The following is a 15,192-nucleotide window of genomic DNA, read 5'->3' as shown; positions in this document are numbered from 1 at the left end:
GAAATTGAGTGGTTTAATGTGAGGCCAAGTTATACTAGTAAATCCACTAGTTTGTGCCGGTAATGCCATATTCGTACAGGCTGCAGTAGTCCACTGGAAACAGCTCAGTTCATGCCTCTGAATTGAATATTTCTTAGCCGACAGGAAACAATTGCACTGACGGAAGTATCTGCAGACTTCCTTTCTCCCTGTGGTCTCGCTATCTATCCGCACTTCCGATCACAATAACAAGCTTCTTGACTTTGTACTGCTGTTTGCACTTGATGACAGGAATCTTGTTTTGAGAGTGCATATGTAGAATGAGTTAGTGCAATTGCACTTGTCACAAAAGGAAGTGCTACTTAGGGTAGCTAGTGCAGCAGTTACTAATTTACTGCATTCACTTGTTTACCAACAGCTGCTGTGTATTTAATAGTGAACACTCGACTGTTGTGTGGTAGCTTATAGCCGTTAGTACAGTATTAAATCAAGGAAAGTTTTTGTTGAATTTACAATGATTATTTTGATTCACCTGAACATGTGATAGGCGTCTTTGTGTCATGGAAGTACAAATGCATTTAACCTAATGGGATTAAGTTGAGGCAAGTACATTTACCAGTGTGGTACTACTGCCTGCATTGCAGGTTAGTTCAGATTTAGTGTTGTTATATACAGCTATTAAGTCATATATGTCATTAGGAATAAAAAGAACTGTAGTTATTGATAGTAAATCCTGCATCTGGCAAAATTCAGCTATGAGAGGCAGTTGCCACCTCATCTCCATAGTATATATAATGTTGCTTTCCACATTGCTGTTGCAAAGGGAAGTGCAAGGGCTAAGCAGCCGTAGCTCAAAGTACGTTGTGGCACCCAGCAGACGGGGAATGTCTTTATCTGAGTGCAATCATGAGAGGGGCATCCTAGCAACAGTCATCCAGATATGATAAGGCTGTCGTCATCACTCCAGGCTCTCGTGTAGAGTGGATAAAAAACATCTGTTACAAGCCAGGACAGCATTCATCCATTAGAAGCATTCGCAGCTTGCATGGTATCTTTAAAACAGTTTGTTTCTACGTACTCATTTTGGATACTGTTGAAAGTTTATTTTGGATATGCTAGTGGTGAGTTATTTTCATTGGAGGGCAGGAGCTATTGAGCAGACATCACTGGTGTTGGAGGGTCTGCAGCTAGCGTTCAGTAATGCCCACCGCAGTGGCTTAGTGACTATGGTGTTGTGCTTCTAAAGAAGCACGAGGTCGCGGCATCAAATCCCTGCCGCAGCGGCCGCATATCGATGGGTGCAAAGTGCAAAAATTCCCGGGTCCTATGTATTGGGTGCCTGTGAAAGATCCCCTGGTGGTCAAAATTGATCCGGAGTCCCCCGCTATGGCGTGCCTCATAATCAAATCGCAGTTTTTGCACTTAAAACCCCAGAAAAAAAGAAAGTGTTCAGTAAGAATCGAAAAACATAGAAGATGGCAGGCAAAATTATAAATTTTGTGGCAGTCTGCACTCTAGTGCTGTGCTTTGTTTGGCATGGCTAAGCGTTGTTTTACGAATACTATCCTTCAAAAATTTTTGTTGCTTATCAGTGGTTCATTCTCTGCCATTATTGCTCAGATTAGCCACTAAGAGTGACAGATAGGGGGAAAAACCGTAATTGAAGGAAAATAATTGCTGAGAAACACGGCTATAGGTTATCATTCGTGCTCAAAGAAGTTAGGAATGGGGGAATTCTGTCATAGTTACTTTTTGACAGCTTCTGGTAACAGTGCCTCTGCCATCATTTCTTTTTATACATTTACGAATTACAACTGCTTTCAATTTTTTCACTGCTAACACTTCAACATATTAAAATTTATGATGCCCATGCTTCTACTCACTTGTGGATAAAAAAGTTTACTGAGAAAGTGATAATTTGTAGTAGTGTTAAAGGACCTGACTGTCAAGGCATTAGTTGGCACACTAGCTAATAAGGCTCATCTCTGTCAACTGCGAGGGAGGGGCAATCTGTTCCAAGTTACCAGCTGCAGTATCTGAGCACATTTTTAACTTCCAGCAGAATAAGAAAAAGAAAGCTGGTGTCAGCTTTGTTTTCTTTTGGGATTGCTTCTCTTGTACTACATGGCATTTTTCATGAATGCTTGATTCCTGGACGCATGCGTTCCTTGGTTGAGTCCAAGCGTGCAGTGAAACCTGTTCTTCAGGCTACCTGCATAGTGGCTTTTACTCTGTGTCTACTTTCTGTGTGCTGCTATAAAGATATGAATGCCCTTAACGGCTGTACACTCGACAAACTGCAGCCATATATCCCCTCCGGGTAGGCGGCTCACATTGCTTTCCTGTAATGAAGAGTGGCTTGTGCCAGCAAAGGAGATGTCTCACTTGCTAGACATTCACTTCGTTTGAGCAGACAAATCGTCCTCACACTTCTTTCTGGGAGGTTCTTTAACTTCCGAGACATTCATATCGCAGTGAGTGATATTTTACCAATCGCTATTCTTCACTCTGTGCTTATCCAGAAGCCCACTGTTTTTGAGCAGCTGCTCAGGTTGCATTTTCTGCAAGCACGTTTACTGCAAGTTTACTGTGACATGTGCCGTGTGCCTCCTGTATGCCACACATTAGAAACTCAAAAAAAAAAGTTATTAGTAAAGTGCAAGCAAGCAGCTTCTGTGTTTTTGCTCCTGAGGGTAGTTCAAGCAATCATTCTAGGTGAGGCAGTGAACTTCACAGCATAAAGAAATTTAATGGGGTGGGGGGCATAGACAGATCATTATGGTTGACACCTTTGTTATGCAGGCTGGTTTTATGCATCTTCAGTATGTGATGTAATAGACGCAGTTTATCATTGAGGTCAGTTATAGTTGTTACTGGACAGTGCTGCATTTTTGCATGTGGCATTCAGCAGGATGGTTTCTCACTAGACATGTCTTAAAGGTATTCCAGGCTCCTCAAGAAAGGTGCCAATTCTAAGTCCCCCCCCCCCAACTTGGCATTGCGATTGTGTGCCTCTGTACTCTGAGTGTCGTTTTTCCTTCTATGTAGGTAAGAAACTCCGTGGTTGATGCTTCCACCATTCTGTGTTGTCATTCCAGAAGACCTTCTAAGCCACACATACATTTTGGCACTTTAATTCCAGCCCTTGTCCTTTCGACTTGGCCGATATCCTATTACTCTGTACCATCCCTCCAATTCCTTCATTCTACTAGGGCTCACTGTGAGCATTATGGGGTTTGCGGGTGCAGTAAACGCCCTTGGTGATTGTTTGCACTACTGTTATAATTCCTTTGTACCAAGACCATGTTTGAGAACCCCACAACATTCATACTATTAGTGCTCTGATTTCAGCGACACCTACCTGTCTCTTCAGCTTGGCCTGTATTCTAACACTTTGAGTCATCCTTCCCTGTCTTTTATCCTCTTTGGGTTCCGTGAAGCAGTTGCTTCCATATAGTTATGTGTTGGGGCATCACAGATGGCTCTGTGTAGTACCAAACCACCGTTTTGGGAAGGGACAATAGAACAGCTGTTTTGTTTGCACCTTTTTTTTGTGTGTGATGTGTATTGATAACTTAATGATTACTGTGCTCTGATAAAGAGTCCTCACAATTGGAAGTTCCCAGTGAAAGATAAAAAAAAGCATGTGACACAGTACTGTGCTAAGTCCTCACAAGCAGAAGTTCCCCGTGAAAGATAAAAAAGTACATGACACAGGGCTGCCCCAGCTATTGAGAGCCTTGTCTAATCACACTTGCCATTTGGGATTCCAGGAGATTGCCAAAGCATTCTGGAACTCTGGCTACAGACACGCTTCATTAGGAATTTCTGCAGTTTCAGTTAACTTTATGTAATACAGAGAGAAGGCCTTGCTTGCTGCTGTCTGATTAGTGCATACTATGCCTATTTCAACTCTGTAAAGAGGCTTCACATTTGTAGCACATTCATCTATGTTTATACACCTGTTAAAGGGACACTAAAGGTTACCAGAAAGTCAAGTTAAATTGATAAAGCAATGCTCTAGAACGTCTAAGGCGTCAATATAATCGCGAACAGAGCTTTAGTAACCGAGAAATTGAGGTAAATGCATGACACGATTTGAGACCCCCCAGCGACATTCCGGTACTAGCCCGATGACGAAAGCACTCATCATAATTTATGTCACTAGTACTCAACTACTCGTATTAAAAAGATCATCTCATTAGATTATAAGACGGAAGAAAATACTACTTGTCTACTTCTATTCAATTCTAAGAAAAAGTAACATTTTGGCGTTACTTAAGTAGTATGGGTGATCGAAAGGTTTCGTTTTCGCTCGACTCTGCGCGCTCGACTTTGCGCCGCGCGCGCTTTGGAGTTTCAGTTGTTTCTTTATCGCGTCGTGCTGCGGTTGTCCTACTGGTTCGCGAAACTTGCATTTGGAACAAGCAACGAGAATGCCACGTCCATGAGATGTCGTGGGATGCGCGAACGGTCCGCGGAACTTGGCCAAGGGCAGTTGCAGCGGTGAATGCAACGTTACTTGTCACTGTGTGCCAACGAGTGAACCTCTCCGATCGAAGTGGTTAAGTGCCGCACCTCTGCCACAGCGCGCTGGCAAAGAGCCGAAAAATCACGTCGTGTGCTCGCTGCACTTTCGTCCAGAGGATTACGAGTTCAATGCTGACTTACTGAAGTCGCGTTATCACCATAGTCGCGTGGAATGCCTTTCAAAGCAGGCCGTGGTCGTAGTAGTACGCAACGACGCCGGCAGCGCGAGACCTCAACAGCAGGTCACGTTCATCAGTGCTTAAATCGCTGAACTCGAGCCCAGCATCGCGAGCTAATGTGTCGTCGTTGGTCATCCATTGCAACGAGCGTCGAAGTTGGCGTCATAAAATAAAGAACCAGCTTATCGTCGTGCGCGTTGCCTTCCGCTAGCCTTTCGCGCTGCTGTCGGCTCTGTCTTGGCTCTTCCTGGCCACGCGTTTGCGTTTTGTGCAGAAAAGCCGTAGCGCCGTCTGCGAGAGCCGTTTTACTCACCGACGGCGCAACGTCACTATATATGAGACCATGACGTCAATACTCCTCGATCGGAGGGCGGGTGATTTGAACTGCGCTAGACGTACGCGGACGCTTCAGAACGCATTTTCTTTTAAAGTAAGTCTCTTCTTCGCACGAAACAAGTGTTTCGAGGTTTGTGGGATGGTAGTTCAACAGTCAACGTTGACTTAATACTAACATTTAGTTGTCCCTTTAAGTGTTTCATAGTTGGAAAATCATGACTCGTATGCTTTTTACATTGAATCACATTAGTATTATTTTTACATTGTGCTTCATGCTAATGGGAGGTCAGTCAACTACACCTTTCTCTAAATGTTCACAGCATAGTACTGCATAATAGTTGCAAAGTTCTGATTCTGGCGTCACTGGTGATTTGGTGCTTTTTCCTGGTCTTTTTATTGCGTGTTTTGAACTTTTGCTTTAAAGTTTTCTTCTGTGCTTCATTTGAGCACTCCATGATTACATCCGGCTTCTATACTGAACTTGAAGGGGACAGTCCTTTACCTTTTTCTCCCCCCCTCCCCCCCACCTGATGTGTCTGGTTTTAACTGAAATTCCCACTTGTCACCTATTGCATGGCAATAAGTTAATTATACGTGCCTGACCAGAATTGGACTCAAACTGGCAGTTTCACTTGCAAGCTGCAACTGCTGTTGGTGGCTCATCTGACACCATTGCACAAGTCTCTTGTTGCATTCACAAAGAAGGAATTATCCTAATCTAATCTGCTGTCGAAGTTTCCAGCAACAGCATGTGTCACTCATTACCATTGTTGCAGCTGATTAACTAGCAGTAGCAGCCTTGGAGAGGGAAACACCCGCAAGTCAGCTGCAGTTTTGTTGTTGGTAATTGTGGTTTGCCAAGACGGAAACTGGCCTTTCTTCATTCAACATTCGAGTCTGTATTCACCTGTCTGATGGCCAAAGGTGAGCTTTGCTGGGATCAAGAAATGTGTAGATGCTGAACGTACCAATAGAATAGTTGAACAAGTGGAAGAAGTATGCTTAGTAGCGGTGCTTGAATCCTTCCTTGTCTATTTAGCCTTTTAGCATACAAAAATAGCCCAACATGCCCAAACTTGCCATGTTTTCTTGTCCTCTTTGCTGCCCAGAAACATATCGCATTTACTTGTAGGCAAATACTTGGGGAGCTGCGGTCACGATCAAGATGTTGCTTTGTTTGAAACCAGGCGGAACTTTATATGAGGTTATAACAGCCACCAACTTTTACGATTTATTGCATTTTGCCACATTTTGAGAGCTTCTTTATTGTTTTGATGATGCCAGTTATTTTACTTCTTTTTTTACTTGCATTTAGTTGGAGCAAAATTGGTTTTAAAAGAACACGGGTACAGTTGCTTACCAATTTCTCAGTCAGATTTTTTAGATCCGCTTGATTGATTATGCGAACCTAGGCACCGTACTGCATTCCACTCCACAGAACTAATGCAGGATTCACACATGACCTTGAAACCCTCGAGTTTCTTGAGTAATACAGTCTAAAATTATGTTAACTGCTTTCTATGGCAGATCAGTATGGGACTTGCAAACTTCCCATTCTAGAAACAATGGTATGCCATTGAGTTGTTTTATATATATATATATATAAAGAAATTTAGCCCCGGTGTGAAGCAGATTGCATGCACAACAACAACTTGCGCATAACTGGAACACCTCACAAAGGGCGAGAGTTAAAGACGCCAGTGCTTGGCGCTGGTTTCCCTCACGTGTTGATAATGCTCTCTCTGCACCTAGTTAGGAACATGAAGTGATCAAGGCTGGATATTTACAATGTATTTTCGTATCTGGTGCAATACAGCTATATTTAGTGTTTTGGAAAAGTTGTTACAGTAAAGAATTGCTTCATGATATGCAACTCTACACCCTTGAAGAAGCTTTGACAGGGCCTTGAAGGTCCTTCAGTACCGTTGAATTTTTATCTCTTAAACATTTACAAACCCTGAATGTGTAACAGCAACAGGAATTTCAGCTGACACTATGTGCATACTGCATGAATGAATTGCATGAATATTTCTATGGACCTGTGATGCATACCACTCTAGCTGCAACTGAAAAAGAAGTGTGCCTGTTCAGGGTTCCTACTCCACTATCTACATGTTTGTTTAATATAAAATCAACATGGGTTCAGTTCAGTTTCAATAATAAACACCTTAAGGTTGGCAGGTGCTTGTGCCTGATCTGAAAGGTAAGTTTCATTTGGCTGCCAAGGTGAAATGAAAAAAAGCTTGCAAGGACTTCATAAGGAGTGCTAGTCAGCTGACAAAAAGAATGAAATAATCGTGTGCAAATTAACAAGTTGTCAATTTATAACCGATACAACTTATCACTGAGATATACATTTAGTAGCACTTGTAATATCTACAATAGCTTGAACAGAACACACAACAAAAAGCAATTTAAAAAATAGTGGTAGGAGTATTTTGCAACGATACGGTAAACAATATACTTACACTTCGAGATACATTTCCACATTATAAAGAAACATAATCTGGTTAAGGTATGAATGAAAAGACTGACTGAAGAAGTGCTAGTGAATAATAAAAAAAAATAGATTGTCATGTGATGAGACATAGAAAGCTGTTTGCTATTTTTCATCCTGTCTTAAAGATCTGTGTTTGTTAAAAAAACCTCTGCCACCTATACTTGTGTGTGTTGGCTAGCGTCGTCGGTGCAGTGTGGTTGCTAAGGCAGTGGCTACAAGGTGCACTGTTGTCCGCCTTCTTGCAGGCGCCTACGATGGTGCGCACAGAGTTGGCGCAGCGGGGGCCGCCTGCCTTTTCGGCTCTTGAGCAGACAGCGGTTACAGATGGGCCCGTGGTGGCAAAGTACCCGAAGATGGCCGTTGCCCTTGACTATAGCCGAGAAGAAAACAGGCTTGCCACTTTTCGTGGGTGGCCCCCAGATGCCCCGGTATCTGCCAAGAAGCTGGCTCAGGTGGGCATGTCTGTCTCAGAAAGGGAAAAGTGGCGCTTTTCTTAGTTTGAATATTTAAAAGATGGCACAATTATATAAATGGGGGCAGGGGGGCTATGTGGTGGAAACTGCTGATGCCTTCACAGCAGCTACTCTTGGCTGTGTTGTTGAAGAGCTGCGTTAGTGTCTTTGATTTGACGCTAGATGGCATGTTTTGTCAATGGATCCCATCCTCGTCGCCGGTGTCACAATTCACCTGGGTTCGTAAACAAGTGAGGGCTCGAGGCACCCTCCGATAGATGGACGCTCCGCAGCGTGCTGGTGCTGAACGATGACTGACCGGCGAGCAGCCATGCTCGTCGGTGTTTATTGCGGTGCGGTGACCAATGTTGCCTGCCGAGCTTTAGCAGGCCACCGAGCCTGGCGACGAACGAACATTATGCCTGGGGGGCGTCACATGCTTGCTACACCCAGCTTGCTGCCGCATGCCTCCGCCGCGTACCCTTGCGACGGCTACCCTTGCCGCGGGCTTGTCTGGTACCTGGGCTTGAATCAGGCTGCTGCTGCTGTTTGCTGTTCGGTATCTCAAGCGACCAACCGGGACCCAGTCCTGTCTCAGGTGGTCAAGGCAGTGTCCCGTGGAGAGGAATTTGTGCAGCAGACCTATAGCCACAAGGCCACTGAGCTGAGCTTGCAGCAGGGCTGCCTACTGTGGGGTTCGAGGGTGGTGATCCCACAAAGTCTCCGGTCCAAGGTTCTGCAGTTGCTGCACACGGGTCATCCAGGGATAGAAAAGACCAAGATGGTGGCCCGGTCCCATGTTTGGTGGCCTGGCCTGGACCAAGACATCGCTCACTTGGTGCAGAGCTGCCAAATCTGCCAGGAGAATCAGCGAGCCTCTCGTCGTGGGGAAATCACCCCCTGGCCGTTCCCACAGAGACCCTGGTCCCGCCTACATGTGGATTTTGGGGGACCCTTCAAGGGCCATTACTTCCTGGTGGTGGTGGACGCCTTTTCAAAGTGGGTGGAGGTTCTACCTGTCACCACTCCATCAGCAGGCACGACCATTGCAGTGCTACGACAGGTCTTCACCGCCCAGGGGTTGCCGGATGTCATCGTGTCCGACAATGGTCCTGCTTTCGCCAGCACAGAGTACCTGGCCTGGCTGACAAAGAGCGGTATACGCCAGATAATGGTTCCGCCGTACCACCCTGCTTCAAATGGTGCAGCCGAGCGGGTGGTGCAAGCCATCAAAGACAAGCTCAAGAAGAGCCAGACTGGGGATTTTCGGATGCAGATTGCCCGGATATTATTTCAGTACCGGACCACGCCCCACGATATCACTGGTCGTGCCCCCTGTGAGCTCCTGCTGGGTCGAATGGTCAAGACCCCCTTGGACGTCTTGCATCCGGACCTCCGATCCACAGTGCTTTTGAAGCAGCTGAGGCAGAAGCTGGCTGCTGACCAAGGGTGCCGTCCCGGGCCTTTGCCAGAGTCGGCAGCCCCAGTTTTCGCCAGGAACTTCCGTCCTGGCCCACCCTGGTCTGCTGGACAGGTGGTGTCGCCTGCCAACGCCTCATCGCTGCTCGTCCGCATGCCAGATGGGGCCATGTGGCACAGACACGCCGACCATGTCAGGCCTCGCCTCGGGACCTGGCCAGCACCCTCGACTGCCACTTCCGAGTTGCAGCCTGCAGGAGGACTAGTGGCAACACCAGTCGCTTCCAGCGGAGCACCACCCACCTCGGAGGCAGCAACCGTAGCCAGTGGTGCGGCACCTGTTGGACCGGTGTCGAGCCCGGTACCACTCACAAAGCTGACCACTACGGACCCTCTGGATGGAGCGAGGCTGGCTCAGGCAGCACCCGGCGTTGCCACACCCAACCCATCAACACCGGTGCCCAGGCGGAGTACTCGACGGCGGAGGCCACTGGACCGTTACTCGCCTGGATAGCAGGCACCGTCGACCCAGCTAGGGGGGAGGCAGAGCCTCATATTTAAAACATGGACATTTGTTTTTTCTTTAACAAACTGGGGGTAAGGGGGTGTAGCAAGCGTGTGACGCCCCCAGGCATAATGTTCGTTCGCCGCCAGGCTCGGTGGCCTGCTAAAGCTCGGCAGGCAACATTGGTCACTGCACCGCAGTAAACACCGACGAGCACAGCTGCTCGCTGGTCAGTCATCGTTCAGCACCACCACGTTGTGGAGCGTCCGTCTATCGGAGGGCGCCTCGAGCCCTCCCTTGTTCACGACCCCGGGTGGATCGTGACACATTTGCTTTGAACATGTGTGTGCGAAACATGATTTCACTTTTAATCCATGAAACAGAATGTGTTTTCATCCCTAATAAGGTGTAAATTGACTGGTTGAATCTTCTGTTTTTTGAGGCACAGAAAAAAAAACTGCTATGCAAAGAATTGCAAAACGGAAATATTTGTTTTTGCCATTAACAGCCACTTCAAAGAGGTAGCTACTAATATGGGCAGGATGACTTTAATAGAAAAGGATATGACACACTGCTTATTTTTAATTGGTCATCCATGAAAGTGGGCTTTTTATTTTGGCTCATCATTTGGAATAAGTGTGTACTCTTGGTGCCTTGATTCTGACCCATGTGCACCCTAGTGGTTTAAGTGTTCTAAATCTCCTCTCTCCTTTATTTATTTATTTATTTATTTGTTTCTCTCATCACAGGGTGGCTTTGTGTGTATAAGTGCTCCCGGGCATCTCACAAAGTGCTTCAAGTGTGGGCTCGAGGTTTCCGACTGGAAAATTGCAGACTCTGTCGTTGATAGACACCGCGCTGTGCGGCCAAACTGTGCGTTCGTGCGATCCCTTCCAAGCCCGCGTGTTCTGGTGGCAGCAAGCCCCATTTATTCCGCAGCCGGTGCATCATCTGTCGGTGCAACACGTGTAGAGCAACCAATGCAGGTTGACAGTGTGATTCCCCAGCTGCCACGCGTCGCCAGTGCACCGTTTGTGCGCAGTGTTGCTTGTGAGCCTGTGCCTAGGAATGGTGTAGAAAATGATATGCAGCTTCGCCGGCTGCAGGCATCAGAGGAAGAGCGGTTCAACACCTTCTCCGACTGGCCGCTGGACTTCCTGCCAGCACGGACGCTTGCTCAGGCGGGCTTTTACTATCTTCACGAAGAAGACAAGGTGCGTGTTGGCTAGCTTGATTAATGTGTTGCTTCAGTGTCAAAGTTCTAAATTGACAAAGAAAGTGACCATCATTCAATGTATATGCTCATTTTCATGATGGTATGTTTAGTTTCTGGCCATCAAATATGTGCTTTACGTAACAGCCATGCGCTTCTTTAATATGGTTCCATTAATTTTTTTTCGTTGCAGAAAAGTTCATTTGAATAACCAACTCTTAGTGGAATGTGTGTTCTGCCTTGTTAATGCTAGCAAGTATTTGACATAGCTTGACTTAGTCACTTCGTTCTTGAAAAAGGATGTTACTAGTGACTGTGTAGCTGATTTTACTGTTGCTCTTATGCCACATATCGCTACAATGGATGTCACATTGCTTTTGTAGCGAAACTGTTTTCTGTGGATGAGCAACTGAAGGAGCAGCGGAATACATTCCAGCTGCAATTTTGCCTCTGCAACAGCATGGCTGTCTTACAGTGCAGAATACCTACGCTGAAGTTACAACAATAATGGGCGAACCACAGGCGATAGCTACAAGGTGTTCGGTCCCAGTGCAAAATGAGTCAGGTGCTGTTCCTGCTTGAAGCAGAAACCACATGGAATGCATTTTGCTTGAACATGACAAGGTATCATTCGTGCATTTAAACACGCTGACACTGCATTGAAGTCACAGCTAATATATGTTCGATCTGTTTTGTGGTTATGCCTATTTGCCTTCTCGAAGATGCATAGTTAGGATCATACTGTAGTTCCTAAACACATGGTACTCTAGCTTCGGGCCTTTTCTTTTTTCTTTTTTTTCCCCCCAGGTGCGGTGTGCCTTCTGCAAGGGCACAGTGCACAACTGGGAACCAGGGGACGACCCCCTGCGAGAACATGCCCGCCACTACCCGTGTTGCCCATTCCTTCTGAACCCAGATTTGGCTGGCCGGGACGAGTGTGGTCATACGTCATGGCAACGGGCACGCTCTGCACCCGAGCATGAGCAGCTGCTCATTGGGCATGGGTGCGTGTGAATCGGACTGCAAGCCTCTTTTGTCGGTTGTGAGGCAGATGTTGTGAGCAGGCCAAGCTCAGCTTCCCACTAGCGCTGAACCTTCTGGGCAAGGAGCATCTGGCTGGTGCTCCCAACATTATCTAAATGTTTAGCCAATTTTCGAGCTTTGGCCTTAAGCACCACAGCAATGAGAACCCTTGTGGCTGCCATGTGGCAGGCAGTGAAGAGCGGTTGCCCGCCACCACGTCAAGTAAATTAACTGTAATGCTAGTGTCGAACTGCAGCACACTCGCATTGCTAATGGCAGTGTTAGTAATGCTATATCATTGGCGATTTGATTACTTCTATGCTGTGGTGGCACAGCAGGATGTATTACATGTTAAAGTCAGTGTGACCATATTAGCTCGGACCATCAAGTAAATAGTCTGCTTATGAATGATTAAATCTGCTTGTAAAGAGCAAGGGCCATATTTGTTTTAGTATTTTTCTTTAATTCTATCCTTATCACCCGTCTCAGTGAGCAGCTGATAGTGGCAATAATGACCTCGCTTCATGCCAGCCATTGACGTGGAGCAAAAAGAATGGAAAGTGTAAGTAATGCTTAACGAAGTATGGCCTTGCAGCTGGTTATCCTGTTAAAGCCTGGCATATTATGTGTGAGGGGAAAGTTAACAGCGCAAACTTGCACGTGGCAAATCTTGTTCACGTGTGCTCACAGACCACTGGGGTTGTCTTGGTAGATCCCAGGGAGTGCATTTGAAAGGAGGCACTCCTCCTTCAGAGCTGTCTGGCCTCGGTGTGTCCGTACACGTCGGGCCGAAGCATCCATCGCAAGCGTCACCCGATGCCCGGCTGCGGACTTTCGAAAAGTGGCCTGCCACGTGTCCCAAGCGGCCTCAGGAATTGGTGCCTGCTGGATTTTTTTACATTGGTAAGCATGAATTAAAATTTATTTTTCCAAGTCTCCGGACAAGTGAATTCAGGATCGTACGCTAAAATGTGCTTTGCTCTTATTGTTCGCAATTTGATGGTCATGCTGCTCTTGTATTCATCATTGAAGTTCCTTTTTATATTAATTTCACTGGGGATCACAGACCCCTATATGCCCTCCATAAGTGAGCAGTTTCACGCAGTCATTCTCTATCTCAGGGCCTCTGAAAACTGTCACAGTTTATCAAGGCATGTTCAGTTATTCGTGTTAGCTTCATATGGCAACTCCACTTTCTCCGTAGATTTAATGTATAAAGGCAAGTGAAATTTTAGATTCCGTACACTTCGCCATTTAGCATTTCAGACTCCACCTGGACAAATGTGCAAAATTGGCCACAGAGGTGAGCACAAAGAGTATATGTGTAAGCTTCATATACTGACAAGCTTTCCTGGCTACTTGCGGAAAGAAACTTTTCTTTTTTTCGTCCTGGTGAATTGGTTTCCTTGATCTCCAAGTTATTCGTACTTCTTCGTGGTCCCCACAATATCCAACCTTTTGGTCGGCAACTTTAGTGCTGTATTCTTGACACATCGAATTCTCGCATTTATGCAGTAGGCTGTCTTGAAAAATCCTAGAATCGAACTCCAGAAACTTCGAATCTAGAATAGGAAGAGTTGAGGGAAAAAAAATACAGTCGGGTACAGTAGAAAAAAAAATTCAATTCTGGGTTTTTGTGTGCCAAAACCACAATATTATGTGCAGTACTGGAGGACTCAACTAATTTTGACCACCAGGGGATCTTTAATGTGCCCTCAATGCATGAGACACGGGTGTTATTGCATTTTGCCCTCTCTAATGCGGCTGCCGGGGCTGGGATTTTGTCCTGTGACCTTGTGCTTAGCAGCGCAGCACCATAGCTACTAAGCCACAGTGGTGGTTCCAGGTGCGGTAGAGATTGAACGTAATGATTGAAGACAAGTGGAGATTAATGATGGATAATCAAAGAAGTATGCTGACATAACTTGCTAATGTTGAAGATTGGGCAAGTTAGTATAACATGCTTATATGTGGCGCAAAAATACACACAACACAAAAGGAGAGGCATCTTTAGTCTTGTGGAGATTGTTGTGCTATCGGCAAGTATATTGTATAAGGCGGAATTGACAGATGCCAAGACGGCAGTCAGTGGAGGTTGCTAAGAAAAACCTTCATCCAGGAGCGAGAGGGCCACAACTTATTCTTGCCTCTACTGGCCATTCACAATTAACTTCCTTGACTTTGTCTTGGAAGTGGTGGCTGACTCGTCGCCTTGCTTTTGCCCGCAGGTCTCCAGGACTACACCAAGTGCTTCCACTGTGATGGCGGCCTCTGCAATTGGGATGCGACGGACGACCCCTGGGAGGAACATGCCCGCTGGTTTCCCCGCTGCCAGTTTGTGCTGCTGTCCAAGGGCGAGACATATGTGGAGGACTGCCTCCAGCGACATCAGTCACATCTCAGTGCAGTAAGACGACCACACTTTTTCTTGTAGCAAACACTGTGGTTCGGCTAGTTGTCACCTACGTTTTAGAATTGTGAACAGAGCCCAGTAATTAATACAGTTAACATGTCATAACTGGAACTGTGTACAGGCAATTAAAACTTAACATTTGGCCCACCATGTGTTCAGCACATATTAAGGCCACCTAATGGTTCACATGCAGCTTTTGCTTTAATTCAGTTGTCATGCTTCTCTCTACAAAGCACTGACCGAAGAGACTTGAGTGTGTAACGCTGCATCTGCAGATCAACCGCATCAGAGCCAGCTGTGGAAGAAGACGGTGGCAAACACGCAAGCAGTGGCCCGTGCACGTTACCACAGTTACGCCGATGCTCAACTCGGGAATGGGTGCCTGAGCACTGCACTCTAAAAAGATGGACCAAGGGTCCAACATGTGTTGCACAGTGGCAGTTGGTTTCCTAAAGTCAGCTTCTGCGCAATGCATCCATGTTATGCTGTAATGCATACGTATGCAGCGAAGGCGGTTTTGGTATCATCTCTGATTGCACCACGCAAGCAATTTTCGATCCAGTGTTCCTGGAAAAAAAGAAGAGTGGCATGTTAGAATTTGGTAAATACCGTAGTCAGACATTGTGAGCTACTGTTATTGCTT

General features: G+C 46.1%; 1 protein-coding gene across 5 annotated transcripts in view; it reads left to right on the top strand.

Annotated features, from left to right (window-relative positions):
* LOC142584976 (putative inhibitor of apoptosis) overlaps positions 1–15,192 on the top strand; it is a 63,588-nt gene that overhangs the window by 10,943 nt on the left and 37,453 nt on the right. For 3 of the 5 annotated variants that reach the window (XM_075695375.1, XM_075695373.1, XM_075695372.1), the window contains exons 2-6: positions 7,770–7,976; positions 10,650–11,114; positions 11,921–12,117; positions 12,849–13,039; positions 14,365–14,543. In XM_075695375.1, coding sequence (XP_075551490.1) covers positions 7,779–7,976; positions 10,650–11,114; positions 11,921–12,117; positions 12,849–13,039; positions 14,365–14,543 — 1,230 coding nt within the window. In that variant the 5' untranslated portion in view covers positions 7,770–7,778. Of the gene's footprint in view, positions 1–862; positions 1,101–5,800; positions 5,949–7,769; positions 7,977–10,649; positions 11,115–11,920; positions 12,118–12,848; positions 13,040–14,364; positions 14,544–15,192 lie in introns of those variants that run through there. The other 2 variants (XM_075695376.1, XM_075695374.1) reach the window with 2 other exon arrangements.

This window comes from Dermacentor variabilis, chromosome 6 (assembly GCF_050947875.1).
Source record: "Dermacentor variabilis isolate Ectoservices chromosome 6, ASM5094787v1, whole genome shotgun sequence".
Lineage (NCBI taxonomy): Eukaryota > Metazoa > Arthropoda > Arachnida > Ixodida > Ixodidae > Dermacentor > Dermacentor variabilis.
The sequence above is the reverse complement of the archived record's forward strand: the minus strand, read 5'-3'. Positions and strand labels throughout refer to the sequence as shown.